At 41.5% G+C, this 20,627-nt stretch overlaps 1 protein-coding gene across 1 annotated transcript in view; it reads left to right on the top strand.

The window, feature by feature from the left end:
* CFAP47 (cilia and flagella associated protein 47) overlaps nt 1-20,627 on the top strand; it is an 874,184-nt gene that overhangs the window by 145,389 nt on the left and 708,168 nt on the right. Inside the window, exons 23-24 of the mRNA XM_069757658.1 lie at nt 15,249-15,417; nt 19,804-19,904. Coding sequence (XP_069613759.1) covers nt 15,249-15,417; nt 19,804-19,904 — 270 coding nt within the window. The remainder of the gene's footprint in view (nt 1-15,248; nt 15,418-19,803; nt 19,905-20,627) is intronic.

The raw sequence follows: 20,627 nt of genomic DNA, 5'->3' as shown, positions 1-20,627 counted from the left end.
TATCACGATCATATATTGCAGAATGATAATTACTGTAGTTATTTAGTGATCTGCTATATTATATTGTGATGACATACGGTGTTTAGGTGTGGACCTAAAAATTCTTAAAGGGTTTGTGCCAAGATTCTAAGTTATTCTCTAGGGAATAACTCAATGATCCTTAAAGGATCGACCTCTTGGACAGTCACTGATCCTAAGAAGAGAACTTTGCAGTCTCATAGTCAAAGAATAAAGTACAAGTGCATGTGCTTGAACTCCTCTTTGTTCGGATGAGGAACATCAGAGACCCCATTTTCACAATCAGTGGTAGTCCCAGTAATATTACCCCCAAAGAAAATGAATTTATCCACCATCCCAAGGGTCAAGGATAGCTTACAAACCCTGTAAGTAGCGTACAAACCCTGTAAGTCACACTGTATGTAGTGGTTCTACACCCTGATTAATATTATTATTATTATTATTATTATTATTATTATTATTTATATAGCACCATTGATTCCATGGTGCTGTACATGAGAAGGGGTTACATACAAATTACAGACATCACTTACAGTAATCAAACTAAGCTAAGATAAGAATTTTGAACCAAAGACCTTCCTTTATTACCATAAAATTCTTTAATAATGTATATAGTAACAATTTTCTAAAGTAAGCAACCCTTTTAGCAGATTAGTATAAAAAAAATAGGAAAAAATGAAAGGATATACGAAATATATAAGAGCACAAAAAATGCTCTGATATAAAAATTAAAATGTAAACTAATTGCAAAACATAACAATCCTTATTGATGTAATTGGCTAAAATATCATAAAATGGCTCAGTACATGATTAGAAATGTGATTAAAACCAATGGCTGGGCAATAAGGAGAATATTGAGTATTTCATGATTACAGAGAAAATATGAAAGGTAGATGTGAAAGCTGAATAATAATGAAGGTCAGAGAGATACAAGGTAAAATAAAATATGATTTAAATCCAAATAATATAATTTCCTTTATTGCCCAAAGAAATACATTTATACAATTGTACGATATGTATTTATAAGTAAAGTGAATAGAGCTAAGCTAATAGTATAGCATACACAAAATAACGGCCCTATTCATCAAAGCAATTTTGCCAGAATTCTGGTGTAAATTGCTTTGAAAAATCACAAAATTATGGCGCAACTTGCATTTGCACAAAAAAATTGCGACTTTTGCCTTTTTGACTCCAGTTTCTCCCAGCTACATCAAAATGGACAGGGCATGACTCGGTGCAGGGCGTGATGCCACAGCTAGTCTAATGCATGTAGAGCTTTGGCATTCCCTATTCTAGAAATCTTACTCCAGTTCCTAAATTATTGGCCATTTTTTCAGAGATTAGTGCCACTCATCAGCCACTCCTGATTAATGAAGTGGCATGCATCTCTTCATGAATCAGTAGCGTCTGACTCCACCTCTCCCCCTTGTTAACACAAGTGAGAAAATCTAGTCTTGATGATTCAGAACCAAATGTTAGGTGTCGAGTTCGGCACAGGGGGAATCTTGAAACATCTCTGCTGCAGTCTCCCATTCTTCTCCAGCCGCAGTGGAGTCTGCTCAGCGGAGACGTCGGTCCCAGCGTCTAGCTCAGGCTGATACTGGATGACTGGTTACTACTGCCCTTTCAGGCTCTTTCCTTGTAGCCAGCAATGTTCAGCAGCGAGCAGGTCTTTCTGGGACTAAGTCCTGCTTTTCACATACTGAGCATGCCCAGGGCAAGATCTCTCGTTGGAGATCAAGGGTCACATTCTTAGATACTGCAGCAAATCCCATTGGTCCTCTAGGAAGGTCCTGAAGGTGCTCAACTTCTGTGGCAGCCTCCCATTGGTCCTTCTGGGAAGGTCCTGTACTTGCTGCAGCTATAAAAGGTTTGCATGACCGCACGCCCATGCGCTAGTATATACTTGAAATCGTGTGTGTGTTGATGTGTGAAAGTCGCTCATTAATCATCCCCTCCCTTGTGTATGACTGCTCATGTAAGGTGGATGTTTGCTATCGCCCGACAGAGCCATAAGTACTAAACACACGATACAGCGTCAATTGCTGTGACCGCCAGTGTGGCGCCGTGCGCTATTAGAGCGCTTTCCTATCCCAAGTCTGGGTGGTTAGTGGCATCAGCAAAAGCGGCACAGCATGCACTCTTGTGGATTTAAATTATATTTTCAGTTACTCTGACACCCCAGTTGCGGTGTCGAGCGCAAGTGGTCTGAACGTACTCTAATCCTGTGTCTTGGGATAGAGTCCTGAGATTCCTTGCTTCCGCTCTTGGTGCGGTACCTCGGCCCTGTGACACAACAGGGTTTGCTTCCTTCACCCAGGGTGAAGTTAACCTGTGTGTGTATCCACATTGTACTGCCATATAGTCCGTCATTACTCAGCAGCAGGTTCCATCTCTGCACGGTGGACCCCGGGCTGCGAATGATCCTTATACCATCTCTCTTATAATTTGGTGTGTTCCGCTAGCCCAAACAGTACACTAGCGCCAGGGTCTGGCTAGTAATGATGGACAAACAGCAATCCTTGCTGTATATCCAGCAGCTGGAGGATAGGTTGGCAGATCATGAGCGCACAACCTCAGCTGTGGATGTAACTGCAGTTGCTATACAGGCTGCTAGCGTGGCTGCAGCAACCTTGTCCACTGCCACCCCTGTTCCGACTCTGTCACCGCCCGCTGCCAGAAAAATTTTCTGGTGATAGTAAGTCTTGTAGGGGTTTCGTGAGTCAGTGCTCTATACATCTCAAGCTTCTGGCCGCTCATTTCCCCACAGAGCAGGCTAAGGTGGGATTTATTGTGTCTCTCCTGTCGGACAGGGCGTTCAAGTGGGCTACACCGCTGTGGGAGCGTGGTGATCATGTGGTGCAGAGTGCTTCGTTGTTCCTGAGCACTTTGAAACAGGTCTTTTTAGGACCTCGTGTTACCCATGATACTGCGCTCCAACTGTTGGCATTGACTCAGGGCTCGTCCTTGGTCAGCCATTTTGCCGTCCACTTTCGCACCCTAGCATCTGAGCTGGAGTAGTCGGATAAAGCCCTTATTCCGATATTTTGGAGGGGGCTGGCTGACCACGTGAAGGACGCTCTGGCCACTAGGGAGATTCCCGCCACACTGGAGGAGTTAATAGCAGTGTCCACTCGTACTGACCTCCGTTTTCACGAGCGGAGGTTAGAGCGAGCCCAGTGTAGGCAGAGGTTTCGGCTGGCTCCTACCTTCGCCAAACCTTTGGAATTTCCAGTCCAGGCCCCTGAGTCACATGAGGCCATGGAAGTGTCACGAGTGGGATCTAAGTCCCAGAAAGCTCGTGCACTCCAGGTTTGCCATGTTTGCCAGCAGTCAGGACATCTTGCCACCCAATGTTCCCAGTGGTCGAGGAAACGTCAGCGTCTAGTGGTAGTAGGTGGAGGTACACTAGACACGGCGACGTTTGCCTCCAAATTGTCCTTTAAGGGGACAATTACTATTGGCTCATTTACCCAATCAGTGGAGCTCTGCATTGATTCTGGGGCGGAGGGCAATTTTATGCCTTCTGCCTTCGCCCAACATCACGCAATTCCCATGGTAATGTTGGCTCAACCAGTAACCATACGAGTGGTAAATGGGTCGACACTGCCCTCACAGATAACACACCAGACCATCCCTTTTTCTCTGTCCATGTCGCCATCTCATCAGGAAATGATATCTCTGCTCGTCATTCCTGATGGAATTGATGAGGTCATGTTAGGGATACCTTGGCTACGGTACCACTCTCCTCATATTGAGTGGTCCACAGGCAGAATTTTGGGATGGGGTGAATCTTGTGGGGGTAGATGTCAGAGGGAATGTGTTCAGGTTGCTACTACTGAGGTACCCGCAAATCTATCCTCTCTCCCCAAGCAATATTGGCTCTATGCTGACGTGTTCTCCAAAAGGGCTGTGGAGACCCTTCCGCCTCACCGCCCCTATGACTGTCCTTTTGACCTCTTGCCTGGTGCTGAGCCTCCCCGGGGTCGAGTCTATCCGTTATCTCTCCCGGAGATGGAGGCCATGTCACAGTATATCCAGGAAAATCTTTCAAGAGCATTCATTAGGAAGTCAGTGTCACCTGCAGGGGCTAGGTTCTTCTTCGTGCAGAAGAAGAATGGGGAACTACATCCATGCATAGATTACAGGGGTCTTAATGCCATCACCGTTAAGAACAAGTATCCCATGCCCCTGATATCTGAGCTCTTTGATAGGCTTCGGGGAGCAAGGGTATTTTCTAAACTAGATCTGCAGGGTGCTTATAACCTGATTCGCATCCGTGAGGGGGACAAATGGAAGATGGCTTTTAACACCAGGGATGGGCACTATGAATATCTGGTGATGCCCTTCGGGCTCTGTAATGCCCCAGCCATTTTCCAAGACTTTATGAACGACATCTTCCGGGATATGCTAAACACCTCGGTCGTAGTCTATCTGGATGATATTCTCATCTACTCTCCAGATATTGACTCCCACCGGAGAGATGTTTGCAGAGTCTTCGACCTCTTACGGGCAAACTCCCTCTACGCAAAATTGGAGAAATGTGTGTTTGAGCAGGAGTCCTTACCTTTCCTGGGCTATATCATCTCCGCCCAGGGTTTGGCTATGGAACCTGCCAAACTACTGGCTGTGATGGACTGGCAGGAACCCCATTCTCTTAAAGCGGTGCAGCGCTTTATGAGGTTCATTCAGTTCATTTAGTCTTGGGATAGAGTCCTGAGACTGCTTTTTTTTGCGCTCTTGGTGCGGTACCGCGGCCCTGTGACACAACAGGGTTTGCTTCCTTCACACAGGGTGAAGATAACCCGTGTGTGTATCCACATTGTACCACCATGTAGTCCGTCATTACTCAGCAGCAGGTTCCATCTCTGCACCTTGGCCCCCGGGCTGTGAATGCACCTTATACCATCTCTCTTATAATTTGATGCGTTCCGCTAGCCATAACAGTAAATAGTCCTGGCTTTGCACTATAAGTACAAACACCCATTTATAACAGATACCTCAGGTATAGAGAATTGAACAATACTGACCCTGCATAATGTTGGGAGTCTTTCTTTTGCCGAGCAATGCACCCCAGCATACACGTTTTGTGTAGCCTACTCTCTAAGCTTCTATACCATTCAGTTTTTAGAGCTACCATTCATATCTACAATTTAATCATACTCATTATCCTCCTAGTTGTCTAGCCCTTGTTTTTAATCATGTTTTTAATCATGTCCTATGTAATTTTATGTTTTTTAGCCAATTATTTCAATAAAGATTGTTAGATTTTGCAATTTTTGCATTTTTTACTTTTGTATACAGGAAAGATAAATATCTTGAGGAGTAAAACTAAAAGTTAGGCCACCGCGCTACCTATCTCCTAGATAATAAATATAATGAACTAAAAAGTACCCACAAAAGGGTTAAAATAAAGCACTTACTGAGTGGTTGAAGTGCCAGGACTTGGACTGCGGAAGCTTGATGGAGCGCTGAAGAGATGAAGACAGCCGCTCCTCCGTGAGTCCGAGGTGAGTTCGAGGTAAGGAGGTCCGGACGGCAGCGTGAAGCGACAGGCCCGAGGGGAGCGTCCTCCCTATTGGCGCCTGGCTGCCACGCGCGCGCCAAGAATGTAGACAAGCGGCGTCCTGGCCAGGGGCGCCGCTACACTGCGATGGGGAATAGGGGGGCGTGGTCTGGGTGACGTCACCCGGAGCTACAAGAAAATGGAGCAGAAGACGGGTGCTGAACAGGACCTCTATTGCCTACGCGTTTCGAAGGTCACCGGACCTTCTTCGTCAGGGCTAGAGGTCCCTGGCTGTCTGCTGCTCTATATAGGATATAAAGGCGCCGCCCACTATACAAAAGAAAAAATGAATGCATGTATGTATGAGAGTGTCGCTAGGCTACAGGAAGAGGCTGTAAACTTATAAGCCCATGGACCTGATGGCATACCTCAGAATAATAGGTGATCTATGTTACTATGTACTAATGTTAAAAAAAAATTATTTTATTTAATAAATACATTAAAAAATACATTAAGAAATCTATATTTGAAAGATACAATTATTATAAAAATATATAAAAGAAGGAGGGGGGGATTTTTATATATAATTTATAACAGATCCAGTTCATTGTGGAAAGTATTTTATTTATTTTGGAACATAATTATTTCACCCATGATGACCAATTTTACCTCCAAACACGGGGCACGGCTATGGGCACTTGTTTCGCTCCCAGCTACGCAAACATCTATGTAGCCAAGTGGGAGGAGCTACATATTTCGCTCACAAAAAGCCCCAATACTGGCTTGATTATGTGGAGGCGTTTTATCGATGATATACTATTCATCTGGAATGGCCCCCAAAGAGAATTAGATGTATTTATTGCCAATCTCAATTCTAATGACTTTGGGTTGGAATTTACAGCCTCTTCCTGTACCCTAGCGACACTCTCATGCACATACATGCATTCATTTTTTCTTTTGTATAGTGGGCGGCGCCTTTATATCCTATATAGAGCAGCAGGCAGCCAGGGACCTCTAGCCCTGACGAAGAAGGTCCAGTGACCTTCGAAACGCGTAGGCAATAGAGGTCCTGTTCAGCACCCGTCTTCTGCTCCATTTTCTTGTAGCTCCGGGTGACGTCACCCAGACCACGCCCCCCTATTCCCCGACGCAGTGTAGCGGCGCCCCTGGCCAGGACGCCGCTTGTCTACATTCTCGGCGCGCGCGTGGCAGCCAGGCGCCAATAGGGAGGACGCTCCCCTCGGGCCTGTCGCTTCACGCTGCCGTCTGGACCTCCTTACCTCGAACTCACCTCGGACTCACGGAGGAGCGGCTGTCTTCATCTCTTCAGCGCTCCATCAAGCTTCCGCAGTCCAAGTCCTGGCACTTCAACCACTCAGTAAGTGCTTTATTTTAACCCTTTTGTGGGTACTTTTTAGGTCATTATATTTATTATCTAGGAGATAGGTAGCGCGGTGGCCTAACTTTTAGTTTTACTCCTCTGCATATATATGACAGGCTTGGCGCAGTAGCCGTCTAGGCACCAGCAGCTTCCCTCCACTCCTATACCCACTATCATTCGGAGCGCCGGTGTATTTATTATATTATTTCTTTTAGCTTTTTCTGTGCACATACACCTAGGCAGCTTCAATGGCGATTAGGGCATTGAGACATGATAGGGATTATAGTTTAACCCTTGTTAACAAACAATTTTCTTTTAACATTTCCCCTCCCCCTATGGATGAACAAGCAAGGCAATTATTGAAAACATTAGAGAAACTTTTAATTACGGAAATGAGGGACATATGGGAGGTGGCCACACTTGAGAAATATGTACAGACTAATATTATTCCGAAGGGATTAGTGATTTATAAATCCCTAGCAGGGGACTTCGGGGACCCCCAAATACAGCAAGACTGGGATGATATGTTCAATAATTTTTCAAAGCAAACTTTGCAATTTATCATAGACAAACGGAGGATAAAATTGAATCATACGAGCCAACAAATTATTGCGCTTTTTGAACAGCTCGATGAATATGAAAATTTGGCTGACTTCCAAACTCTCACTGATAGCATACTGATCAGATTAAAAGAAAAAGAGAAAGAAATCATAGCCAAAAAAGTGAGGAAATTTCACAGAGATAGGGTGCCTAATGCACTCTCTGATAACATGGCGTACTGCCGAGAAACACATTCGCCTTCTGGTAGTATACATCAAGCTTCTATGGACCTTGTAGTCCTAGATGAATACAATGAAACTCCAACACACAATACGCTAGATCGTTCGGAAATTTTTTCAACTTATACTAACACAAATTCCACCCAGTATACACCTGTTTCCATTGGTAATAGGAATCAGGTTAATATTAGACCGTCTGTTAATTCAGAAGCAGCCAACGTATCATTTGATTTTAGTACCCACGAACATTCAGGGCCACCATTAGAACTACAAGAGTCTCCTATTGCTTCCACCTCCAACTATTATGCCCCACTATCTCTAATTGATGATACGGGTGACATCTTTAGGAGCAATGAATTACCTGGATTGAGCCAGAGCGCAAGTACGGCACCTAATCTAGGAACCCATAATGGCTATTCAGATAAAAATAAAAGATTGATGGAAGTAAAATATGGCACTAATACCCCCATTACTCAAAAACGACAACAAAAAATTCCCCCTAAAAGACCAGAAGGGTTTACTAATAATAATAATAAAACTAAAAATAATAGCAAAAAAATCTCCAGCCTTATATCAAACAGAGGGAGAGGATTTAAAACACAGACTAAAATCACTCGGGATTTTTTTCGGTCACATACTCTAAAACCAAAAGAGGTAGGAGGGGGGGAAACTCTCCAAAAAGAAAATAAAAAATTCCCTCCCCTCCACCCAAAAAATATTTAACCTGAGTTCGCATGTACTTTCGGATAATGCAAAGTCCCTCCTACAAAAGGGACTGAAATTCGCACCAACCACAATAGCAAAACCTTTTAACCTATTCATCAGTATGAAGCAGTTTTTACGCAATTTGGCCATTAAGAAATATTTCCTTAAAAAAGCACCACAAGTCCCTAATCCTGTTTCTCATGAATACATACAGACTTCGCTATCTAATCCCTCTACATTTCATCCCGTACAAGAATACTCAAATGCCTTTCGGTCTTTTGAAGCTGCGGTCACACAGGATATTAGGAAAATGAGGAGAAAGAATCCCAAATATATATCCCAAAATCTAAATAACTCTGAACGAAAGGCACTACTGGACCTTCAAGTAAACCATGATATTATTATACGTCCAGCGGATAAAGGGGGTGGGATTGTTATCCTCAACAAAACCACATATCAGGAGGAATCTGATAGACTCCTGAATGATGAAACTACCTATAGGAAATTAAACAGTGACCCTACTGAACGTTATACCAAAAATTTGAATATTTTAATATCACGAGGTAAATCTTCAGGTATTGTAAATAAAAAAGAATCTTTATTCATCATGAACAAAACCCCCAGTGTGGCAGTGTTCTACTACCTCCCTAAAGTCCATAAAGATGCAATGCGCCCACCTGGGAGGCCTATTATTTCGGGGATCAATTGCCTGACAGCTAATCTGTCACGCTATATAGACACACACCTCCAAAAATGCATGCCTATTATCCCCGCATATCTTAAAGATACTAGTCAAGTGCTCCAAATATATGAAAAAATCGAATGGGAAAGTAGCTTCACAATGGGGACATTAGACATAAAATCACTGTATACAGTTATAGACCATTCAAAAGGATGTGAAGCGGCAGAACACTACCTTAATAAACTGGCCACCCACAAAAAACCACAGATCCAGTTCATTGTGGAAAGTATTTTATTTATTTTGGAACCTAATTATTTCACCCATGATGGCCAATTTTACCTCCAAACACGGGGCACGGCTATGGGCACTTGTTTCGCTCCCAGCTACGCAAACATCTATGTAGCCAAGTGGGAGGAGCTACATATTTCGCTCACAAAAAGCCCCAATACTGGCTTGATTATGTGGAGGCGTTTTATCGATGATATACTATTCATCTGGAATGGCCCCCAAAGAGAATTAGATGTATTTATTGCCAATCTTAATTCTAATGACTTTGGGTTGGAATTTACGGCCACTACCAGCAAATCGGAAATAAATTTTTTAGACCTAAATATCTTTATTGAAAATAATCGGATATTAACTTAATGCCACCATAAACCAGTAGACTCTAATGGATTTATTGACATTAATAGCTGTCATCTACCGATTTGGTTGATTAATATCCCCAAAAGCCAATTTACCCGGGTAAGACGTAATTGCACTAAAAAACGAGACTATATAACAGAAGCAGAACAACTTACCAAGAAATTTCTGGAAAAAGGATACCCCAAAGACCTGCTAGATGTGGCTAAACAGGAGGTCTATGAAACATCGAGGGATACCCTAGTACAGAGAACAACTAGGGATAAATTTACTCCAACTGATATCCCTACACATTCATCAGTTACCTATTATTACGCAGTTCCATCATGGATACAAACAGTTTACTAAAATCATCCATAAACACTGGTCAATCCTCCAGACGGACAAAGTAATAGGGGAACTGCTACCAAAACGTCCCAAATTTGTTTTTAGAAAATCACAAACAATAGGTAACATTATAGCTCCAACTACCAACAAGGGTCCTGCCAAAAGTATATCCTCAAAAAATCCAGGCTTTATACCTTGCGGCACTTGTTCCTGTTGTGTGCGTACAAATTAAAAAAAAAATAAAACAGCTTAAATTTTTTAACTCTAACGCCACTCAGGAATTTACTATTAAAGATCAAATTTCATGCTGGTCGTCAGGAGTTATCTACTTGATCAAATGCCCCTGTGGTAAAATTTACGTGGGTCGCACTAAACGTAAACTGAGGGACCGCTTGAAAGAACATTTCAATAATATAGAAAAAGGCTTCATTGGCCACCTCCTTTCCAGGCATTTCAGGGAATACCACGGTAGATCCACTAAGGGATTAATATTTTGTGGCATCCAAGTAGTTCAAAAAAACTGGAGGGGAGGTGACTACATAAAACTAATGTCACGCACCGAATCAAGGTGGATTTTTATGCTGGATAGCCTGGCCCCTAAGGGTCTTAATCATGAATTGGAGCTTTATGCTTTCAAATAGTTATCTATTTATGTATGACTTTTTATCAGTATTCTTGTTTTTTTTTTTTTTTTTTTTTTTTTAACAAATTATATATAAAAATTCCCCCCTCCTTCTTTTATATATTTTTATAATAATTGTCTCTTTCAAATATAGATTTCTTAATGTATTTTTTAATGTATTTATTAAATAAAATAATTTTTTTTTAACATTAGTACATAGTAACATAGATCACCTATTATTCTGAGGTATGCCATCAGGTCCATGGGCTTATAAGTTTACAGCCTCTTCCTGTAGCCTAGCGACACTCTCATGCACATACATGCATTCATTTTTTCTTTTGTATAGTGGGCGGCACCTTTATATCCTATATAGAGCAGCAGACAGCCAGGGACCTCCAGCCCTGACGAAGAAGGTCCGGTGACCTTCGAAACGCGTAGGCAATAGAGGTCCTGTTCAGCACCCGTCTTCTGCTCCATTTTCTTGTAGCTCCGGGTGACGTCACCCAGACCACGCCCCCCTATTCCCCGTCGCAGTGTAGCGGCGCCCCTGGCCAGGACGCCGCTTGTCTACATTCTCGGCGCGCGCGTGGCAGCCAGGCGCCAATAGGGAGGACGCTCCCCTCGGGCCTGTCGCTTCACGCTGCCGTCCAGACCTCCTTACCTCGAACTCACCTCGGACTCACGGAGGAGCGGCTGTCTTCATCTCTTCAGCGCTCCATCAAGCTTCCGCAGTCCAAGTCCTGGCACTTCAACCACTCAGTAAGTGCTTTATTTTTACCCTTTTGTGGGTACTTTTTAGTTCATTATATTTATTATCTAGGAGATAGGTAGCGCGGTGGCCTAACTTTTAGTTTTACTCCTCTGCATATATATGACAGGCTTGGCGCAGTAGCCGTCTAGGCACCAGCAGCTTCCCTCCACTCCTATACCCACTATCATTCGGAGCGCCGGTGTATTTATTATATTATTTCTTTAAGATAAATATCTTGGTACCGTGTTAGCCAGTAGAAAAATATTTAGAATTGAGAGTCCTCAGTGGTTGATACCTTTTAATGGCTAACTGAAAAGATGGTAACAAATTGCAAGCTTTCAAGACATTATGTCTTTTTACATCAATTAAGGAATTTGCACTTCAGACCATGTGGGGTCATCATAACACATAACCAGACCCCAATCAGAGGACAACAAAACATTCACTCCTAATTTAGGAACTTTCCAATATTTATGGACACAACTGTTTATCACTTATCACTCTCCCATAATGACAGTTCTGTGCTATGCTGTGCATAAATATGTGATTCTTCAGAATTTCTTTTAGTCTTTGCCTGATGAAGAGACGTATGTAGTCTCGAAAGCTTGAAATTTGTTACCATCTTTTCAGTTAGCCATTAAAAGGTATCAACCACTGAGGACTCTCAATTCTAAATATTTTACTTTTGTATAGGTATTTTTTGTGTTTAGTGTTTCCCCTTCTTCAAATATTATGATCCTAGAGTTGAAAGTCACAACCTGTGAATGGGCCCAAAAAGTCTGAAATGGAAATACCCCTTTAAAGAGAAACTGACAGCTGATACATGTTGCCCAATCTGTGGGCAGCATGTATCAGGCACTGTCTGTATCATGACGAACATTTAACCCTTTAACATGACAGCTAATGACAGCTGACAGCTAATGTATGCTGCCTGATCCATAAGCAGCATGTATCAGTATCAGACACTGGCTGCATGATCACAGCCAGGTATGTTTGACTCTGAAATGTTTCAGAGGAAAATATACTTTAATAGCTGCCAGCAGTCATGACTGTGCTAATAGACAAGTCAGACAGAGTCCCACCTGACAAGAGTCCCTGATGGATTCTGCCCGCCTGCTACCAGTGACTGACAGGTCTCTGCCTATCCCAGGGACCCGCCTGCCCAACTAGTCTACAGCACGGTCTCAGTCCCCGGTGGCCACTAAAGTATGTTTTTCTCTGAAACGCCACAGCAATTTACAGTCAAAAATGCCTGGCCAAGTTATTACAGCCAGCTCCTGATATATGCTGCCCACAGATTGGGCAACATGTATCCGCTGTCAGGTTCACTTTAAGCATATGTGGACGATTTAACCAGAACCCCATTGCAACATGCACTTTTTACACAATTAAACATTTGATATTGTAGGCCAAAAGAGGCTCTGAGACAAAACTAAAATCATAATATAAGCGAATTATAAAATATACTATAATAATGTGCTGATTTATTTATTGTTCCAAGGTAGCTAAAATAAAAAAATACAATAAATTATAATAATAAAAATAATATATATACAATATATATATATATTGTGTGTGTGTGTGTATATATATATATATATATATATATATATATATATATATATATATATATATATATATATATATATATATATATACAGTTAAGTCCATATATATTTGGACAGGGACAACATTTTTCTAATTTTGGTTATAGACATTACCACAATGAATTTTAAACAAAACAATTCAGATGCAGTTGAAGTTCAGACTTTCAGCTTTCATTTGAGGGTATCCACAATAAAGTTGGATGAAGGGTTTAGGAGTTTCAGCTCCTTAACATGTGCCACCCTGTTTTTAAAGGGACCAAAAGTAATTGGACAGATTTAATCATTTTAAATAAAATGTTCATTTCTAGCACTTGGTTGAAAACCGTTTGTTGACAATAACTACCTGAAGTCTTGAACTCATGGACATCACCAGACGCTGTGTTTCCTCCTTTTTGATGCTCTGCCAGGCCTTCACTGCGGTGGTTTTCAGTTGCTGTTTGTTTGTGGGCCTTTCTGTCTGAAGTTTAGTCTTTAACAAGTGAAATGCATGCTCAATTGGGTTGAGATCAGGTGACTGACTTGGCCATTCAAGAATATTCAACTTCTTTGCTTTAATAAACTCCTGGGTTGCTTTCGCTTTATGTTTTGGGTCATTGTCTATCTGTAGTATGAAACGACGACCAATCAGTTTGGCTGCATTTGGCTGGATCTGAGCACACAGTATGGCTCTGAATACCTCAGAATTCATTCGGCTGCTTCTGTCCTGTGTCACATCATCAATAAACACAAGTGACCCAGTGCCACTGGCAGCCATGCATGCCCAAGCCATCACACTGCCTCCGCCGCGTTTTACAGATGATGTGGTATGCTTTGGATCATGAGCTGTACCACGCCTTCACCATACTTTTCTCTTTCCACCATTCTGGTAGAGGTTGATCTTGGTTTCATCTGTCCAAATAATGTTCTTCCAGAACTGTGCTGGCTTTTTTAGATGTTTTTTTAGCAAAGTCCATTCTAGCCTTTTTATTCTTGATGCTTATGAGTGGCTTGCACCATGCAGTGAACCCTCTGTATTTACTTTCATGCAGTCTTCTCTTTATGGTAGATTTGGATATCGATACGCCTACCTCCTGGAGAGTGTTGTTCACTTGGTTGGATGTTGTGAAGGGGTTTCTCTTCACCATGGAGATTATTCTGCGATCATCCACCACTGTTGTCTCCCGTGGGCGCCCAGGTCTTTTTGCATTGATGAGTTCACCAGTGCTTTCTTTCTTTCTCAGGATGTACCAAGCTGTAGATTGTGCCACTCCTAATATTGTAGCAATTTCTCGGATGGTTTTTTTTTCTGTTTTTGCAGCTTAAGGATGGCTTGTTTCACCTGCATGGAGAGCTCCTTTGACCGCATGTTTACTTTACAGCAAAACCTTCCAAATGCAAGCAACACACCTCAAATCAACTCCAGGCCTTTTATCTGCTTAATTGAGAATGACATAATGAAGGGATTGTCCAAACCTGTCCATGAAATAGCCTTGGAGTCAATTGTCCAATTACTTTTGGTCCCTTTAAAAAAAGGGTGGCACATGTTAAGGAGCTGAAACTCCTAAACACTTCATCCAATTTTAATGTCGCTACCCTCAAATGAAAGCTAAAAAGTCTGAACTTCAACTGCATCTGAATTGTTTTGTTTAAAATTCATTGTGGTACTGTCTATAACCAAAAGTAGAAAAATGTTGTCTCTGTCCAAATATATATGGACTTAACTGTATATATATACTGTATATATAAAGCACAGTTTGATAAATAGGGGCCCTTGACTGCAGGATCTGACTACGCAGGGTTTGTTGTCTGTTACTGCGGAAACTTTCATTTGATGAATCCCTTGAACAATTAAAACATTGGTTGTGTCGGAGACATAGACGATAGCAGAGAGTGAACACGATGCACAGATGGGCAGATACAGGAGTAATTCATCTCTGCTGATTCTGTACTTATACAATTGTCAGCCTGATTATCAGTAATCCAGGTACTCTGTATTGATCACATAATAATTGTCTTGCTTTCTCCAAGAGCTTGCGGGTTAAATGTGATTAATGGTAGATTTGTCGAGCACACTAAGACCTTATGGTGTCTGCGACAATTAATGGCAAATTAATGTATGTTGTTAAGTGAAGTATTGGTTACCTATGCTTGTTTCCTTTGCAGTTTCCCACAATTTGCCTGCTATTAATGACTCGGAATCTGTGAATGTATTAGCAGCCAGTATATTACTATGGATTTTTCTACTGCAGGTGGCAGCCTATGACTTTCAGCTTCCTGTAAATATCAACTTCACTGGTGGATTATCTGACTCTGACAGCTCTGTTCCCGTCACCCCAAGCCATTCAGAAAAGCACATTGTTGTCCCAAGACCTCAAACAGTGAATGTCATCACTCCTGCCTGCAAAGTAAATGCTACGGGTACGTCAATACATTTGTCTGTAACCTATTAATAGAGTAAAAGTGCTCACAACCCAAGCAATGCTGGTAGATAGGAGGGTTGAAGGCTTCCAGATGTGGTCTGTGATTGACTTTGATTTTTTTTCCGAGATTCATGCCATTTTTCTCGGTGCCACAAAAAAACACATGAAAACGAAACCAAAACGGATTTTGCTTGGAAATATGTCAAGGTACATCCTTTGCAGGGTAATGACTTGTCTGTAAGGCCAAATAATTAACCCCAGACCGAAAATCTCCTCCCCCACTTAGGCTTAGCTCAGACGCAGCATTTTTGAAGCATTTCTCAACTTTAACATTGCTTTCAACTACTACAAATGCATTCACTGTGTGACACATAAGCAGACCCATCTTGTTTCATTTATGAAGGAGGGACTCTTAAAGTCACAGAGACTATTTTTACTGGTGCATAAGGTGGCATTAATCTTCTTAAATGGCCATTATGAAACAGTGGGTCTCCTAAGCTGTTGTAGCCTATGCTGTGAGTGGATGGGCTGCCAAGAATTACGACGCACCACAATACCCCTGTCATAAGATGTCCAGGAGGACCTCCTGAAAAAATGTTCCATTGAATGCAAGACCTGCCGTGTTACCAATTCATATGCACCCCAATAAGCCTTGGAACCCACATACTGTAGGGGCCCATGAAAATCCACTTCACAATATGCATTTTGTGCTCCATACTCCCTTGTTTTATACATTGGCAGGAAGGCGAGCCCTGCTGCATAGTCAGTCATATGCACCCCATTAGGCCTTGGAACCCACATACTGGATGCGCTTAGGAAAATCCACTTCACAATATGCATTTTGTGCTCCATACTCCTTTGTTTTATACATTAGCAGGAAGGCAAGCCCTGCTGCATAGTCATATGCACCCCATTAGGCCTTGGAACACACATACTGGATGGGCCCATGAAAATCCACTTCACTATATGCATTTTGTTCCCCATACTCCTTTGTTTTATACATTGGCAGCAAGGCAAGCCCTGCTGTATTGTCAGTCATATGCACCCCATTACGCCTTGGAACCAACATAGTGGATGGGCCCATGAAAATCCACTTCACAATATTCATTTTGAACTCCCGTACTCCTTGGTTTTACACATTGGCGGCAAGGCCAGCCCTGCTGCATAGTCATATGCACCCCATTAGGCCTTGGAACCCACATACTGGATGGGCCCAGGAAAATTCACTCGTATTTTTAATGGTATGATGGTTCCCTCTTTGCACAATTATTTACAGGAGAATTTGGCAATTTTATTTGACATGTTTTTAACACTAAGGTTCAGTTACGGCTTTAAAAAAGGCTAATACTTGCAATACAAGGCAATTTTATTGCAAGCTACAAAATTCAAGGAATAGTATGATTGAATAATGTGAGTGCATACACATACACAGGTTAATAAGTACATATAAGGATTAAATAAATATAGTGATTACGTATATATGAAGATTAACTACATACAGGATACTTAGATCATCACCAAGAGGCTTTTAAACATCATCCGTCTGGAATATCAGAGAAGCAACACCAAGGCAGAGAACCCCTGGGAGATTACCTACACTGCATGGGCGTCCCCAATTATGCAGGTATCATCACACTGTACATGTACAGGTACCCCAGTTTTGGCATCTGTCTTAGTCATGTTTCTCTGTCTTATATAGTGAATAACACTATGTAGTAACTCTAGTTTCACCCACACCTTCAAGTGGCCACTTTTCAAGGTTGGATGAAACTGAGAAATAATGGAGTCATCAGATGAGGGGCCATAAACCCCTAGAAAATAAAAGCCACAAGGATTTAGATCAAGCCACCACCGGCATAGTTTCAGTAAACCTTAGTGTTTTACAATGACAAACAGCAAACATATAGAGGCTTAACGCTGTTTGTGAAGTGAATAAACAAACATTTATCAAGGTTGTGTCATTATGAGCATTGCCTGTCACATCTCTAAATATTTTACAAGAAATGCAGCAATGTGATTGTCTGAATGCATTCGGTATAAAGTATTTCAATCTTGTTTAGAAGTCGCCATTTGTATATTCTTCATTTGTACATTTGAGGCAGACAAAGATAAGGCTCGCAAGGAGAGAAACTAATATAGTGGACAAAGCTATATTTTTAATGAACTACTGAGGCAAAGTAACAGCATTGCTTTATCAAATTTATATGAAGTGTATTGTGTACAATGTTAGCAACCAGGCAACACAAAAATGAGCTTTTCAAGTGAGCTCATTTTACACAAATGTTATGAAGTGTTTGCCAACAAGGATGTGGTTTCAGCAGTGTGGGGTACCTTTTGTAAAAATAGACTAGTGCCATCACAGCCCCCCTTGACCAAACTTCATCGGCCTATAACAGTACAAAGCACGTTCACCCTGGTGATCTAGTGGCAGTTAAACAAGAGACATTGCAGGAGACAGAGTTAAGAAGTAGGCCCAATGGAATGCAATGCCCAATTCCCCAATGTGGGGTCCTTTTTGGACTGATTAAAATAGTGTCATCACAGCCCTCTAGCCCTAAATTCACAGTACAGACCACGTTCACCCTGGTGATCTAGTGGCAGGAACAGGACAGATTGCCGGGGACCAAGTTAAGAAGTAGGCCCCAAAGTAATGTCATGCCTAATTCCCCAATGTGATGTCCTTTTTGGACTTAAAAATATAGTGCCATCACAGCCCACTTGCCCAAAATTCACTGGCCTATAACAGTACAGACCACGTTCACCCTGGTGATTTAGTGGCAGTTAACAAGAAACATTGCAGGAGACAGAGTTAAGTAGGTCCAATGGAATGCCATGCCCAATTCCCCAATGTGGGGTCCTTTTTGGACCGATTAAAATAGTGCTGTCACAGCCCCCTATCCTTAAATGTATCTTACAGACCACGCTCACCCTTGTGATCTACTGTCAGGGACAGGACAGATTGCAGGAGACCAAGTCAAGAAGTAGGCCCAAAGTAATGTCATGCCCAATTCCCCAATGTGTTGTCCTTTTTGGACTTAAAAATATAGTGCCATTGCAGCCCACTTGCCTAAAATTCACCAGACTATAACAGTACTGAGCACGTGCACCCTGGTGATCTAGTGGCAGTTAAAGGACACATTGCTGGAGACAGACTTAAGAAGTAGGCCCAATGTAATGTAATGCCCAATTCCCCAATGTGGGGTCCTGTTTTTAGAAAATAAAATAGTGCCTTCACAGTCCCCGTGCCCAAGAATCACCGGCCTATAACAGTACTGAGCACGTGCACCCTGGTGATATAGTGGCAGTTAAAGGACACATTGCAGGAGACAGACGTAAGCAGTAGACCCGATGTAATGTAATGCCCAATTCCCCAATGTGGGGTCCTGTTTTTACAAAATAAAATAGTGCCTTTACAACCCCCATGCCCAAAAATCACCGGCTTATAACAATACAGAGCACGTTCACCCTGGTCATCTAGTGGTTCTGGATGATGATTATGAGGATAATGAAGAGAACAACAAACAGACCAAATGTGGAAGCGTATACCCATGTGTGGTTGTGAAGAGGTGCATGAGAATACACCTCCCCAAAAGAGAGAATGTATTTGAGGTTATGTTTCGCTGGTTTTACTTGGTGGTGTACAGAAGTCTTTCCCAGTCCAGGCCTTGTTCATTTTTATGAGTCAGCCTTGTACCTCACTGTACCTCAAAAGTAGTTTTTGACCACATATGGGGTATCAGTGTACTTAGGAAAAATTGTACAACATTTTTAAGGGTCCAATGTGTTCTGTTACATAAAAAAAATGGTTTTGTAAATTTTGTTGGAAAAATGAGATATCGCTGGTCAACTTTTAACCTCTATAACTGTCTATCAAAAAAAAAAGTAAATTGTGTTTCAAAAATTGTGCTGATGCAAAGTAGACATATGGCATAAGTTATTTATTAACTATTTACAATCTCAGAATCAGTGGGATCCGTTGAAGCGTTCCAGATTTATTGCCACATAAAGTGACACTGGTCAGAATTGTAAAATTTGGCTTCTTCGGGAAGTTGCAATCAGGCTTAGGTAAAGGGGTTAACAATTGTGGAATGGTCTTAGCACCGCATCGAACTGTGTGCCAACACTGCTTCTGCAAAACACACCTAATGGTCGCAACCATTTTCTGAACGCCAGTGATTCCATAAATGAACTTATGATGAGGCATACCTGTTCATTGGAATTTATTAAAAGTGGGGATAAATTTTGACATAAGTTACAATAGAATGTTATGCTTTTCTTAGTACAGCAATTACCGAAAGCTAGATTTTCATAAATATGTCAAAACCCTTTTAACATACAGTTTGTTTTAACATGATAGTTACTTAGTTCCCATTCCTTGTCACAGTTTTGCAGCAGCCGCTCAGAGTCTCCACTACCAACATTACATTTGAATTACCGTCTGGAGTGCTTGATCTGGGCATTGCAGATAACTCTTTATGCTCTCAGGTAAGACTCTTGTGCACAGTAATGCAGAAAAATAAAGTCCAGGATTATTTTAAGTGAGAGAATATGAATTATAAAGAGTATCCCGAAAGCAGAATTAAGTTCTATTCATACGATAATTACAAGACATGGATATATTGAACCATATCCAAAGAGAAATAATCCAGTAGATTTCACTATTTATTTATTTTTCGTTCTAAAATAGAAAAATAATATTTTTGTATGTACTGCATTTTGATGCGCTCACATTAAGTAATAAACAAATTTTAAAATTAATTTCTATTCTATAATACCGTATAATCATGGTTACATTTTTAGTTACAAAATTCCAGGAATTCTGGAATGAAAAAATACAGTGGACTAATAGTTATCATATCCGGTGTTCCCAAGAGGCGAGCGCTTCACCAGGCCTCATCACAGTGATAGGTGCTGTGTATGGAGCTCATCAGTCTGTCTCCAATGAGGGCGGTGCTGGGAGCTTGTACCTCACGGTTAAAAAGGTATTCCCATCTCCAAAATTCTAAACCAATAAGTACTAGGTGTATTGATAATAATAATAACAGTTAGAAATGTACTGTATTAAACAAACACAACAATGGCAGCCTATGGTATTGTATACTAATAATAGTTAATACACCAAAAATTATATATATATGTGAACAAATAATACTAATACCATATAGTCACCGTGGTGTGCAACCAAATGAGTGGAATCCACTCCAGGGG

The sequence above is a fragment of the Ranitomeya imitator genome, chromosome 3 (genome assembly GCF_032444005.1).
Source record: "Ranitomeya imitator isolate aRanImi1 chromosome 3, aRanImi1.pri, whole genome shotgun sequence".
NCBI lineage: Eukaryota > Metazoa > Chordata > Amphibia > Anura > Dendrobatidae > Ranitomeya > Ranitomeya imitator.
The sequence above is the reverse complement of the archived record's forward strand: the minus strand, read 5'-3'. Positions and strand labels throughout refer to the sequence as shown.